Raw genomic sequence first — 13,523 nt, 5'->3', positions numbered from 1 at the left:
ACACTGGGCACTTGCTTTCACTCTGGAAAAGTCCTACCTGTATCCACATTTTGCAGCCTCATCAGTACCCTTTCTTCTGTGTCTGTCTGTATGCTATGTTATTTTTAATTTTTCTTTAAATCCAGGGCTGCAACCATTGATTAACCTCCATGTTGTGCTATTTCTAAATCATTACGCTGTGTAACATTTAATACCCAAATCCTTCTCATTACTTAGCCAAAGGCTGAGAATTTGTCTCTGGGAGAGCTCATCCATTCCCTTTCCTCTGATCAGCTGGAGCCTCCATTCAGACACACTCGTGTATTCAGGGCAGCTTGGTTTTGCTTTACGGTAATCAAGAGGAGGTTGGGGGAATACTTGGTTTGTAGCCCAGAGACCTAATTTGGAGTCATTCAGAAGAGAAATGGTGCCAGAAAGCCTTTGGTTTTTGCATACAGATTAGTTCTTCAGAATTGGATCCAAAAAGTTGTGAAAAATTGTGTGTGAGGCAGTGGAGAGCTGCCCGTTTTTGGTTTGTTTTGTTTTTCACCGAAGGTCTTAATGATGTCCCTAAAGTAAGTAAATAAGCAAGAAAAACAGCAGCACTTTGAAAAAAAATACTTCTCTTGGGGCACACTTCTTAAAGAAAAAAAATACAAAATTAAATCCTAAAGCCATTATGTGTATACATTTTAAAACCTGTTGTATGGATTTGGCTGGAACCCAAATCAGTAACCTAATAAATAATTTCTGTGATATTAAAGGGTTTATACCAAGCATGCTCATTGGCATGGCTTTCTGAGACCCAGTTGGTGCTTTTTTGTTGTTGCTGCTGTCAGTCAATACTGAAATCCTTTGTTAATTAAAAGAACAAATTTTTATTTCTTGCCATTTTTTTAACCCAAATGCTTTTGCCTTTCATATAGAAATAACATGCTTTGATCTGCAAATGCTGGATTTCAGCAGTGCATCTGGAGCTCATTTCTGGTTAAAGCTTTTCAGAGCATCATTCTAGGGCTGCAGCTTTTGGAGTAGGGGGATATTTTTCTGAGATGAAAGCTCAGGCTCTAGAGTGACTTTTACCAAATTAGAAGGTCATGGTTATTAAATACATAAAACAGCAGTGGAGATTGGTAGTTTATAAATGCTGCTACTCAGAGTGACAGAGCTACTGCATTAACAGAGCTACTGTATTAGGCTGAGAAAAACTGGTTTGAGGCATAATCAGATCAGGAAAGAAAACATTTTTTTGTCTGCGTTTTTAAACAGTTCATTTTTATAACTCCTTTGGTTCTGTGCATTAAATGTAATTGCGTTTTTTTTTTTTTTTCTTCATGCCTTGGGATAAATCAGTGTCCCATTAGGTAACAAAAGTTGTCTGTCCCTAAAACCTGGTCCTGGTTGTGTGAGGAGAAGTTTTGTACATCCAGGAAAACCCACCTGACCACGCTTCTGTTCGGGTGTGCTGGGGCTTGGTGCTGGCTGTGGCTGTTGAGGAAATGGTGGGGTTTTCACATTGACTCCTGTGGTCAATCTCAGCATGAGAGGTCCTGAGCACTTCCAGCCCCACCGAAGCATGTCCCTCACTTTGAGACTGGTGTCTCCTGGATATTGCCAGCCGGGCTGTTTTTCCAGGTGCTGCAGGTTCCTTTGGGCTGTCAGCTCCATGCCAGCCGCTGTGTGGTGGAGCTGAGATGTGGGGCTATAACATTCCCCTAACCTGCAAGCCTACGAATTCCCACTCCTGACTTTCTTTTCCTCCCTTCCCAGAGAACATCCCTCGGGAAACCCTGATGCATTTTGCAGTGAGGCTGGGTCTGCTGCGCCTGACGTGGTTTCTGCTCCAGCAGCCGGGTGGAAGAGGAGCTCTCAGCATCCACAACAACGAAGGGGCAACGCCTGTGAGCTTGGCCTTGGAGAGGGGCTACCAGAAGCTGCATCAACTTTTGACAGAGTAAGGATGATTTGGTGCTTCCTCAGCTGGTTTTCCATTCTCTACCATGCTTGGCTTTGCTGTATGTTATCACTCAATGGTGTCTGAGTGCTATACTCCATCCTTAAAGGCAATTTTGATATAATTTTACTTTTAACATACTTGCTACTAGCAGTGGGGGCAGTCCTGAGGGTTTAGGGGAAATGCAATAATTTTTTTAGGGGGGTTTTCTTGTTGCTCAATATTCTGCTTCCAGCTGTCTCGTAAAGTCCAAAGTGAGTCACTGTAATATTGACTAATTAAGACAAATCTTATGCAAACACAAATGAAAAGCTTTTCTTCAGGCAAGCACAACTGCCTAAAAGAGGGGAGCTAACAGTCATTGTGGTGGTGGTGGAATGTTGTGTTCCTACTTTTTAGAGAGGGAGTTTTTTAGTTAAATGAAATAATGATCATTATATTGACATAAGGCAGCATCTTGTAGAGAATAGGCATTTTACTGATGTAGGTTAAAAAAAATAAGGTAAGAATTAGTGCAAATATTTAAAGGAGAACAGAATATTTAACAGAAACAGGTCTGTTATAAAGGGTCTTGAGAAAGAGCCAGGTCTTAAAACACATAGCAAGTAACTAGTGGCATGAGCATTTATTGCACTGCTTTACAATGAATCCTTTGGAAGATGGCAAGTTAGTTTTGAGCAGCAAATGTTTGGAGTTCTAGCTTTAATAGCTGAGGCTAATAAAGACAAAGAGCTTAAAAAAATCTCAAGAGGGCTGTTTGTATAGGAGAAAAGATTTAGTCTCTGTGTGTGTTATTCTGATGCCTGATTTTCTTAAGCTTTGTTATAAACTTTGTGTTTCTGAATTGGTTTCTCAGATACTTGGAGTTTATGTTGAGTGACCCAATGTCATGTTTAGGAGTCTGCTGTGTTGTCCGCATTATCACGCAATGTTCTCTGTTACAAATTGTAAATTATTCTGCTCTCTATAGTTGTTGGGTGCAGTGTTGGGGGACAGAAAATATGATCTGTATTGCTGGACTGATTTCATTTAAGTTTTATCCTTAAATTCAGGCAGCCACTTGGAAAGTGATGGTGAAGGGGAAGGTGCAGGGTGAGATGGAATTTATACCCAAATAATTTCTCCTGCCACCCTGCATCAATACAGAGAGGATGATAGTGTTACATTATTCTCCATCAAGGTTAGTCATACTGTGAAAACACAGCCATCTCACAGGCTAGATTGTAAAAATGGGATATGCAAATTCATCCTGTAGCTGCAGCAAGGTTCTCCAAGGTGAGACTAACCACATTAACAGGCTTTACATACTGTCAGGAAGCTTAAGCTGGCCAAAACTTGATTATAGAGCTCACAGTAAATACTGCAACCCTAATGCGAGTAGAGCTGGTAATTTAAATAAATATGGGAAGTAAACAAAACTATTACAACAGCTATTAATGTATTTGGTGAAGTATTTCAAACTGACTCCAGTTTTGGAATGGCAGTTCTCACTCTGGAATGAAATTCCATGACACTGTCCTGTGTCATTGGCCTTAAGGAATGCTGCTGGCCCAATCCATGGAATTTCTCTGATGACCTTTGCAGTTTGTCTTTGAAAATAAGACACAAGCAATGTGTTATCGTCAAGGTCCCAGTTCCTGTTCTTCTTGGTGTATCCTTAAACTGTTTCTTGTGATTTGTTTTCCTCTTGGATTGCTGGGTGGTAATTCAATGTATAAACATCTGACAGCCATGCCACAGGTTCCCTGACTCTGAAAACTCTTCTATTCCCATGAAGCCCTACAAACAGAAATCTGTGGATGCTGGAAATCCTGGTTCCCTTTCTCAGTGGGTGGTGGAGCATCGTGGTATGACCTTGGGACTGACTGGAACAGTGACATTGGGGATGGCCACAGCCCTTCCCCACAGGAGGGTGATGGTGAAAAAATGGGCACACCCTGATTCCCCAGCAGTGATTTTTTTATTATTATTATTATGCTGAGCATTTTCTGCAATAAGATAGAATCAAGATTTGAAAATCCTTATTGGGAGGAGAAATACTGAGCTTCAAAACACAGACAATTCCGTGCAGATAGCAAGTGTCATTTATGTGCTGTCAAAACACAAAGGACACTGTACAACCTCCTTTCTGCACTCTGCCTATGCTCACACTATATAATCCATGCACACAAATTTGGCACACAGCTCATCCCACTCAGCAAAACACAGAGCAGCAATGCATGTTAGTGAGGGCCCCTACAAAGAAGTCATTATTTTTACAAGTAATTAAACTGCACTACGCCAAATAAATGAATGCAGCATGTTTTGTGATGCATTATCCTTGAGGGGAACTTATTGTTCTATTGCTTGCTAATTTGCAGTACCCTGCATTTTACAATGATTCTCCCAGCCAGCACTGGGAAGGGGTGAAATTTTGCCATAATTAGAATACACTAAAGAGCAGATATAAAACCTTCTCTGTTGTTGTTTTGCCTTGGTTTGTCTGTGAAGTAGCTTGATTCAGCTGCAGTATAAATATTTTTCTCAAAAACTAATTTCACTAGCAGCACTTTGAATTTCTTTTTATCTGATGAACTGTCCCTTCTCAGCTTTTGCAGTATTTCATGTAAAAAAAAAAAAATAAAAGATGCTTCCTATGAAAGTTTTCCATCCCTGGAAATATTCTGTTCTGTGAAGTGCATTGGCTTTTCATCCTCAGACAGGATGGGCTGTTTCTTTTGAGACCCAAACAAGGAGCTGTCACAGAACCTGTGTAGGTCATCAGGGATAGAGAGTCAATAGCAGCATTCATTAAAAAATATTCATATAAACAGATAAATATTAATCATCAGCAAACATCCTTGTGTTGTGTATCATTCCTGAGTGGACTTGTTTTATCTCCAAGAGGAAAACTGTGCAGTAAACAGTGTCCTGCAGTGCAAATGGAATAGGATAGTGCAGAAGTGCAGTAGTTTTGTAGGGGAAAAATAGATATAAAGATTTATCTATAAAGATAACTTTGGAAATGGCACAGTTTGCAAAGCATTCGTTGAGTTTTGACAATTTCCAGAGTGAAGGGTCTGTGGTTGGAGCCTCTTTCTCCCCAGTGTTGGAGCTGGGTGGTGCTGACTGCAGGGTGCTGGTCTGGAGAGGCAGCACAGCCATTAAACAGGCTGGTGGAACTCTGTGAGTAACTGGACAGCTGCAGAGAGCAGGAGTTGGTGTTTTCCAGAGCAGTCAGGGCAGTAACACAATCCCCTGCCAGCTCCATGTTCTGCAGGACTCTTACAGCAGTGGGAAAATGGCTTTGAGGCACCGGGAGCGTGCAGGATTGCAAAGAGGTTGGAAGTGCTGCTTTGTAAAACATACAAACACTGATTTTATTTCTGTCCAGTAACATTTCTTTCCCCAGCAAAGCCAAACACTTGTAGTTCCTTCACAGCTGAGAGTGATTTATGTCCTCTGAAAAAGGGAAGTGAGAGAAAAATAAAGCCCATTTAAAAAACAATTTAAATTGCATTTTTCTAATCCCTGCAAAGAGTTGGAACAGTCTCTGAGTTTTTTACTGTAAACTTTTTTTACTTTTGCTCATTTCTCTGCTTTTTGCTTTAAAGTGTTTCTGCACAGCTCTGGGATTGCTCTTCTCTTCAGATTTCAACAATCTGGAGGCTCACTCTGTGAAACTGTAAATTAGTAGAAGTTTGTATTTCCAAAGTTAAAATGACTTAATTAACACACATGAGGAATAACTCACTGGTAGCAGAAGGGTTTTGAGAATGTTTTTCAATCCATGATTATCACTTGCTATTGTTCTGATTTTACATAAGTAATTGGTGAAGTCTGGCCTGTAATCTCCATGGTGCCTCTCAAATAAGGATGCTTTTTCAGTGACTTTACTTTTATAGCTAAATACACTTTTCTGCTTTTCTGAGCCAGAGCTGCAAGAGGATTTGCCTTGTATGTCTTTTTTTTTTTTTCACCCCAATTTAGCAGGGCCTTTAAGCAAGTGTTTAATTTCAGAAATACCCAGTTTATGTTCAGCAGAGTGTTTAAGCATGATCTCAAAATCAATCACATGGTATACATATATTTTATTTCTGGCTAAGCAGAATCAGAGGCTGTAAGGTTTATTGAATAAGTGCTGATGTTTCTCCATCTGTTCTTCCACTCCAAACCAAGCAACAAATCCATTTGATTGCTATTTGGGGAGCTGGGTTTGAGATATGTCTTGCTGTGGTGTGGCAGGAGAACAGCTAACTTCATATCTACAAGTGATGGCACAAGATGATTGTGTTAAAAGAGATTCAAAAATGTTAAAAGGGCACTGGAAGAGGACTCAGAGAGGGTGTGTTAAGGAGATGCTGTTTAGCTACAGACAGTAATCTTCTGGAGTAGTGTGGGAAGGCCAGAGGTCTACAGGGTCTAGTTTTGTGGCTGTAGGATTTTCAGTTGAAACACCATAATTTAATAGCTTTAAAATCATGATTGGAAAGATGCTGAGGTGCTGCGGGTTTCTTGTGGCCACAGCAGAGGACAAGACTGGGAGTGGGAGGATGAGGCAACCAGGTGTAAACGTGATAGAGCAGGAAGGATTTGTGTTTCTCTCTTCCACCCACTCACCCCACATCAGGCTCCAATTTTTACTGACTTCCTCGTGTGTTCTCACATCCTATGAAGACTTTTCATTGTTTGGCTCCCTCCTCTCCTTTGTTTTGTATGTAACCACCTCTGAATACAGAAGAGAGAGAAGGCTTAGTCCATGTGATAGAAACAGCTTTTTAATGTTTCTGTATTCCCACTCAGAAATTGTAGTCCTGGGAGATCATGGAAACAGACCTGTGAGGATGAGAAAGAAGAGATTTAGAAGAGATTTGAGAATATTTGCCAAGATATAAGAAGAAATTATTTTACTTCCCCCAGCAATCCTGATCTGGAAATGTTCCCAAAAATTATAGGGGCCATAAGTGCTGGACAGCCTTGTATAGTTGGTAAGTGATTATGAGAGACCAGCTCTGTTTCAGGATAAATTTAGAAAATGCAGATAAGTGGTTTCCCAGAACTGCTGGGTTTTTGGCCTCAGGCATGGGCTTGCTGGATACCCAGTTAGGATGCTCATATTTAGTCTCTGGAGCAGATTTGCTCCAAGCAGTGACATTCATGACAGGGGTTAGAGTTTGAAAAGATGATTGTAGAAGAAGTCTTTGTAAACTGCTGTGTCAGAGGCAGTCAAAGGCACAGTTTCTTCTCAGGGGTGTGTTGCAGATCCAGTGATCACGCTTGCTTGCAGCATGTGGAGATGTTTTGCAGAGACAACTCTTCTTCCATATCCCTTGTCTTGATCTGAGGTGCTGTTTTTAGCTGTAAACACTGCTTGCTGAAGTATTCTACATTATGGTGCTTTTTAAATTTAAAACACAACAAATGGCATCTGTTTTCACTCTTGAGTGCGTTTCATATATTCACCTTAAATTCCCTTTGTTTACGGATGAGTCTCCAGGTGAACCCTGGGTTCTGTGTTGGACCTACAGCTCCACATCCTGAGCAGGGCATCCTTCTTGTTAAATTTATTTTTTTCTTTGCCACGTGGATCTAGAGGCTAGTGCTTTCAGAATAAACCCACAGCTGTTGCCAGGCTTGCAGTAAGATAATGAGAGCTGGCAATGCTACGGAGCTTGTTTTGTTTCAGCTCAGAAATCTGGAGGGGATATCCCCAGGAAATAACACCTTGAGTTCCCACACTGCCTTCCTTACCACCTTGTGAAACTGTGGGATACATCTCCCTAACATGAAGTTTTGCTTAACTCACCGAGTCTTCTTCATTCATCTTCTGATCTCTTCCTCCCTCCTCTTCCTCTCCCTTGCAGCTCAACCCTTGTCTCTTGGTACTGGAAAACACACATGCAGCAGGCGCCAGCACCTTGAATTTCAGACCCATGTTACTGAGCAGTTTCTGCAGTTTTTGAGGCCAGGCAGAGCTTTTGATCAGGTGGTGGTTTGTTGTTTTTTTGGGGTTTTTTTTTTGTTCTCCTTTTCTCACTTATCTTCCCTCTTCTTAAAAATCTCTCGCCCGTATCTGCCGGAAGCCAGGAGCAGTGTGGTGTTTTTCCTTTTTCCGACGCTCACTGTCTGCTTCCCTGCCAGATGAGGAGAGATTCAGCACACAAGTATGGTGTAGCTCTGCTGTGAGAAGGGACCAGTCTACTTGGGCAGTGCTGGGAGTTTAAATAAAAACCACTTCCTACTTACTGTCCCATCCCAGCTTGGCTGGGGCTTGGAGCAGCCTGGTCTGGCGAGTGGTGTCCCTACCCACCTTGGGATGATATTTAAGGTCCCTTCCCACACAAACCATTCTGTGATTCTGTGATCTTGTCTTACACGCCAGATGGGCAGGAGGTGATCCTGTAGTTTCAGCCATCTAATCAGCTCCCACATGGAGCAGGACATGGTCTGAGAGTATTTTGAAATATTTTTGCTTCTCCTCCCTCTTTGTTTGAAGTTGTCATCCTTCTCTAAGCCACCTTTCTGCAGATGAAGGGTGGGTTGGTAAGTCTGTTCTTCATTTCAACCAAAAATTTCCCTTCTGGGTTTGCCTTCATGGCACAGAAGACTGACCAGAGCTGGAGGACTTCTTCCAGGCTTTTCAGTGGCCCATGGCATGGTTGTATAGAGGGTAGAGCTAGTGAACGTTATCAGCCTTCTCAGGCAGTCCTTGCTTTTTTAACCAAGATACTTCTGTGAAAGTTGAGCTCAGAAATGTTTCTTACAAAATGTTCAGTTCACTGGTATCTGTTACATATTTTGATGGGAGCTGTTGAAAAGGGAAGATGAGAAAGATTTGACCCAGGATGGTTAAATCTCATAAGAAGACAGATTTCCGTTGTTTCTGGCAAAGCGCAGCAAACTAAATTTTTGTGCTGAACAAAAGCAGATTCTCAAACTTCTTGAAGGCTGGAGTTTGTATACCTATTTTTGCTAATAAATCTTCAGTAAGTATTTGCATATCTGTTTTTATCTCCTAGCAGAGGAGCTTGGATATGCACTCCTATACAACCACTACAAAAATTCCAAGTCTGGACAAAATAAGCATCTTTCACAGCCAGGAAGTACAAAATGCGTAACAGCAAAGCTTTTTTCCTGGAAGAAAGTGTGTTTTTATCATCTCTCAATAAAACCCAGGACTTGCAGTGAGACATGCAGGAAAGGCACAGTGAAGCTCAGTGTTATGAAGGCAAATGAGCAGGAGTGTCTTCTCAAATGTCCTTGGAAGTGATTGCCCGAACAACAGGAACAGTGGTGGGAAGATGAGTTAAGGCTTGTGAATCCTTATTTGTCCTCTCTGCTTCGGACCATTAGTGCTGGGATGGAACAGAGTATGAAAGGGATGGTTTGAAGGAGGCAATAGCTTGAACCATTCTCTATCTCACTGCTTAATTTCGTGTAACGGAGGTGACTGCTATTAAAAATGAGAGCTTGGAGTTTGTACTTGGCTGAATCTGAGAAACTTCTTGCTTTCTCAAAAGGTTTAAAGCTTTTTATAAAGTGTAACACAGACTGGCAGCTTGAATATGAAAAGAAACTGCTGTCTTTGTAAGCAGGAGTGACTGTTTGATCCCTCTGGGCCGTGTGAAGGTTGCGGATTGCTGGAGGGGTGGACACAAATCCAGTGTTGTAGGGGACTCTGCCTGTCATCTTGCTCCAGACCGAGCCTTTTGAAGTTGCTGAGGGCCCTTTGAGGCTCAACAGGTCATGCAGGCAGCTTTGTGGGTGCTGATTTGAAGATGCTGTGAGGGTCCTTGAAGCTGATGGGAAAGGGGAGCAGATTCATGGTGCGCAGTTCTTTAATCCCGCTGCTGTTGTCCCCGTGAGTGGGTGACTCTGGGCTTTGTGCTCACTGCCTCGTTGGACTCTGAGAGTGGCTCTGAGTACACTGGTTTCCCATACATGACAGCTGAAGAGAAAAACACTCCAGACAGAAATGTCTGTGTTTCCCTGATAAAGGAAGGTCATTTCTTTGGTTGCTTGTAATGGCTCAGTTGACTTCAGTGCCTCTGTGGATTTATACCAATCACCACCAGAAACTGGCTGCTTCCTTCTGTTTGTTTGTGGAAATATTGATTCTGCTTAAATCAAGTGTAATTCTGCTGAAGTCAAGTCATGAGACAGATGGTGGAAGCCATAGTAATCCTTTGTCTGAGTTTCTTTGCAGATTTAACCCAAAATGAGTCACGGAAGGGATGGGTGGCTGTGCTGGGGCAGAGCAGGGGCAGCCACTGCCACCACCACTGCCTGCACAGGTTTCTCTGCCTCTGATGAACCATTTGACTGTTTCCCCACCCTGCTGTGCTCATTCCTGTTATGACTTTGCTTTCTAGATTGCTTGACTTCCCAGAGAGATAGCCCCATGGCTTGCTAGGGGGCCCTTGCCCATAAAAAAAGTTTGCAAATTTTACAGTAAGACTTCTCAGCAAAGATTCTGAAAACTATGTGTAGATTTACCTGGTTGATGGCATGCATTTATGTACCTTCTTGAATTCTTAATTATTTAAAGACCATCACAGCTCTGCCTCTTCCAAGGAAATTTGTAGCTGGGCAGGAAAGGGAGATCTGAAAATGGTTAGTCTCTGCAACAGGGAGGGGACATCATAGAAGCATGGAGGAGTTTGGTTTGGAAGGGACCTTTAAAAGTCATCTGGTCCAATCCCCAACCCAGCTCATAGGTGGGGCTGAGTGTCAGTAGATGCATCCCTGGTAGAAGGAAGAGAGGGAAATTCCCATTTCTTGCACCCCTGAGCAGGTCAGTCTCATCCCTTGTTCATGTAACATTCCTGGGGTTTGGCTCCATGTCTCTCCTGGGGGGATGCAGGGCTTGGTGGGGTGGTGCACAAGCTGCACTATCTGAGATGATCAAAAAAGATTTTGGGTTTCCTGAATCAGTTCTGGTTGAAAATGAAATCTGTGAACCTGAAGGTGGTGAGTGCCTCAGTGTTTGCTCACCACCTCAGTGGGCCAGTGTAGCTGCTGTGCAGCTCAGTGAGACCTGAGGAGTCACATTGAGTGGTGCAAAATCAGGGTTTGATGTTCAAAAAGAGAGAACTGAACAGAAATTTCTATTGACTTCATTTACCTATTATTTTTCATTCTGATCTACAGCATTTTTCCTTTCTTTCCTTTGGATTGGTAAAAAGAAAGCCCATGATAGTCCTGCAGAAAAACAGCTGTCTCACAACATTGAGAGCATCTCGCACAGAGGCAGTTTCACAGTACAGGTTCAGTTCATTTCTGGAGTGATAAAATTGCTGCAATTCAATGGCTGTTGGGTGTTTGTGAGCAGTGTGCTGGCTTTGGTGTAGAAGTTGTACTATGATAGTTTTCATTCCTTCCAACTTATCCCTTTGCTGTTCTGCCTTTCAGGTCTCTGATGTTCTGTGACAGCTGCTTTGGTGATCTTCACCTGTGATAAATCTGATTTAAAATGCAGTTGTCATGCCCTTAGCTGCTATTCTGTCACAGTCTGGGGTAAAAACCACTGATCTCTACCTGAGAAGTACCTTGTGAAATAAAGCTTGTGGCTGGCATTAGTGCTAAATCACATTAATTTTCAAGACTGAGGAGTGTGTGTGTATCTGTCTGTCTGGCCCTGGAGCCAGTGCCATGCTCCACTCGCTCCCATGATTAGATGCTGTCCAGAGTGAAGGAGAGCGTGCGTGTCCTGCCGTGCAGGATCCCTGCTGGCCTGCCCACTAACCCATCTTAGCTTTGCAGGGAGGGAGCCAGGGAACTCTAACCCACCCTTGTTTTGCAGGGAGGGAGCCAGGGAGCCGGACTCGTGGAGCACCCTGTCTCACACCGTGCACTCGGGGGACTACAGTGTGAAGCACCACCGCGGGCTCGACGTGTACCTGCTGACAGCTGAGGCCAAGGAGGGGACAGCAGCCAGCTGGGAGAGGGACATCCAGCACCTGCAGATGCACATGCAGAGCCACCAGCACCAGGTGAGCAAAAGGCTGAGGGGAGGGAAGAGGAGCAGATCTGGCTGGTTGCAGCCTGGCGCTTGGGGAGGACTTGGACATGTCAGCATCTTTCAGGGCATGTTTCCCCAAGCGTTTTCTCTGGATTCATTATCAAGCATCCAGGTAGACACCTGTCCATTTGCTTCCTATTTGAGCATGGGGCGATCTGATTAAGCTGTATTAGACAGCAAATGTTCTCATTCAGAAGAGAAGCAGGCTCAGGGCTGTGTAACACAAGCTCTGGTTTGCCTCTCTCTGTTCCCAGCTCCTGCCTGACCCACTTGGATGGGCAGGAACACTTTCCTGGAGACATGCTGACCCTCTGCCTGTCTGGCAGACACTGGGCAGCTTAAGGCAGGCTCTGGAGTGAGGCTGGGGGTGTGGGCTTTAAGTAGACTGGGGACATCTCTGATCAGATGGGTAAGTTCAGGGTCAGAGAGGAGACTGAGAGGAAAGTTTCTGAGACGGGTGATGGATAAAAATGGCTGTTTCAGTAGCCATTCAGTGTAGGACTCAGAGAGCAAGCCTGCCTTGGCCATGCAAGGTCTGTGTCCATAATGGTCCCTTCACTGTGCTCCTCTCGAACTCTGTAGTGGTTGGACCACAGGAACTGCAGGCTTTGTAAGGGCTTTCTCCTGCTGCTTTAAAATCCATGCCACAAGGGCTGAGTTGGGAAGGTGAAACATCAGAAGATTTTTGTGCCATTTCTCAGAAACGCCCATGTGTCTGTCACCATTGGCATCACTTGTGGGTGTTCCTTCATCAGATCACATATCCGGGGTTGCAGAGGTGCAGGATCTAAACAACAGGATATTTTTGTTGCTTTAACTAAGGGAGGGGAGAACTGTTGTGTGCAGCCAGTGGGCTGGGGGAATGAGCAGAGGAGTGGGCTATGCTGAGCCATTTTTAGCCTTCCCTGAGTAGCTGAGATGTTAATTACTCCCAATCTCAAGGGGGATGGCATGAGTGACAAATCCAGGCTAACTCTGAAATCTCTTCCCCTTTCCATCAAAAGCCCCTAAGCCATGGCAAGCTCACTGCTTGTTTGCTCATGCGAATGCCAGAATGGGAACATTTTCCCTGACAGTGAAATCAGAAATAGACTTTGCTTTCCACCACTGTTTTACTTCACATCTAATCTGATTTGAATTTGGAAAGCAGCCCTGTAATTATTTCATTTAGGTTTATTTTGGGTCAATTGAAAGCCTGTTGGCTTCCTTTGGTGATGGCTGTATTTTTCCGGCTATCAGCAGAGTGACTTCATTCTGAGGATGCTGGGGCTGCTGCGGCCCCTCCTTTTGAAAACCCTGCTTGTTCCCAAGCAAGTGTCACTGTTGTGTGTCTGTCCATCCTGGCTAGGATCCAGGAGCACAGTCTCCATACTCTGCTGTGGGGTTACAGCCACCAAAGGCTTGGCACATTGTTTGCCTTACAAAAAATACCTGCAGCCTGTGGGTACCACTGCACACGGAGCCCTGCATCCCATCCCTGATGCTACACAAGGGATGGAGATGCCATGCTGCTGCCTCCAGTGCTAACCTGGCTTGGGATGCCTCAAAACCAGGGAGGCATAGCTGACAGTGTTTATGGAAGCTGGGCAG

General features: G+C 43.7%; 1 protein-coding gene across 1 annotated transcript in view; it reads left to right on the top strand.

Annotated features, from left to right (window-relative positions):
* LOC110470594 (uncharacterized) overlaps nt 1-13,523 on the top strand; it is a 134,494-nt gene that overhangs the window by 93,694 nt on the left and 27,277 nt on the right. The window contains exons 6-7 of the mRNA XM_077786011.1: nt 1,750-1,933; nt 11,715-11,904. Coding sequence (XP_077642137.1) covers nt 1,750-1,933; nt 11,715-11,904 — 374 coding nt within the window. The remainder of the gene's footprint in view (nt 1-1,749; nt 1,934-11,714; nt 11,905-13,523) is intronic.

The sequence above is a fragment of the Lonchura striata genome, chromosome 11, assembly GCF_046129695.1.
Source record: "Lonchura striata isolate bLonStr1 chromosome 11, bLonStr1.mat, whole genome shotgun sequence".
Classification (NCBI taxonomy): domain Eukaryota; kingdom Metazoa; phylum Chordata; class Aves; order Passeriformes; family Estrildidae; genus Lonchura; species Lonchura striata.
This window is presented reverse-complemented; position numbering and strand designations above follow the sequence as displayed.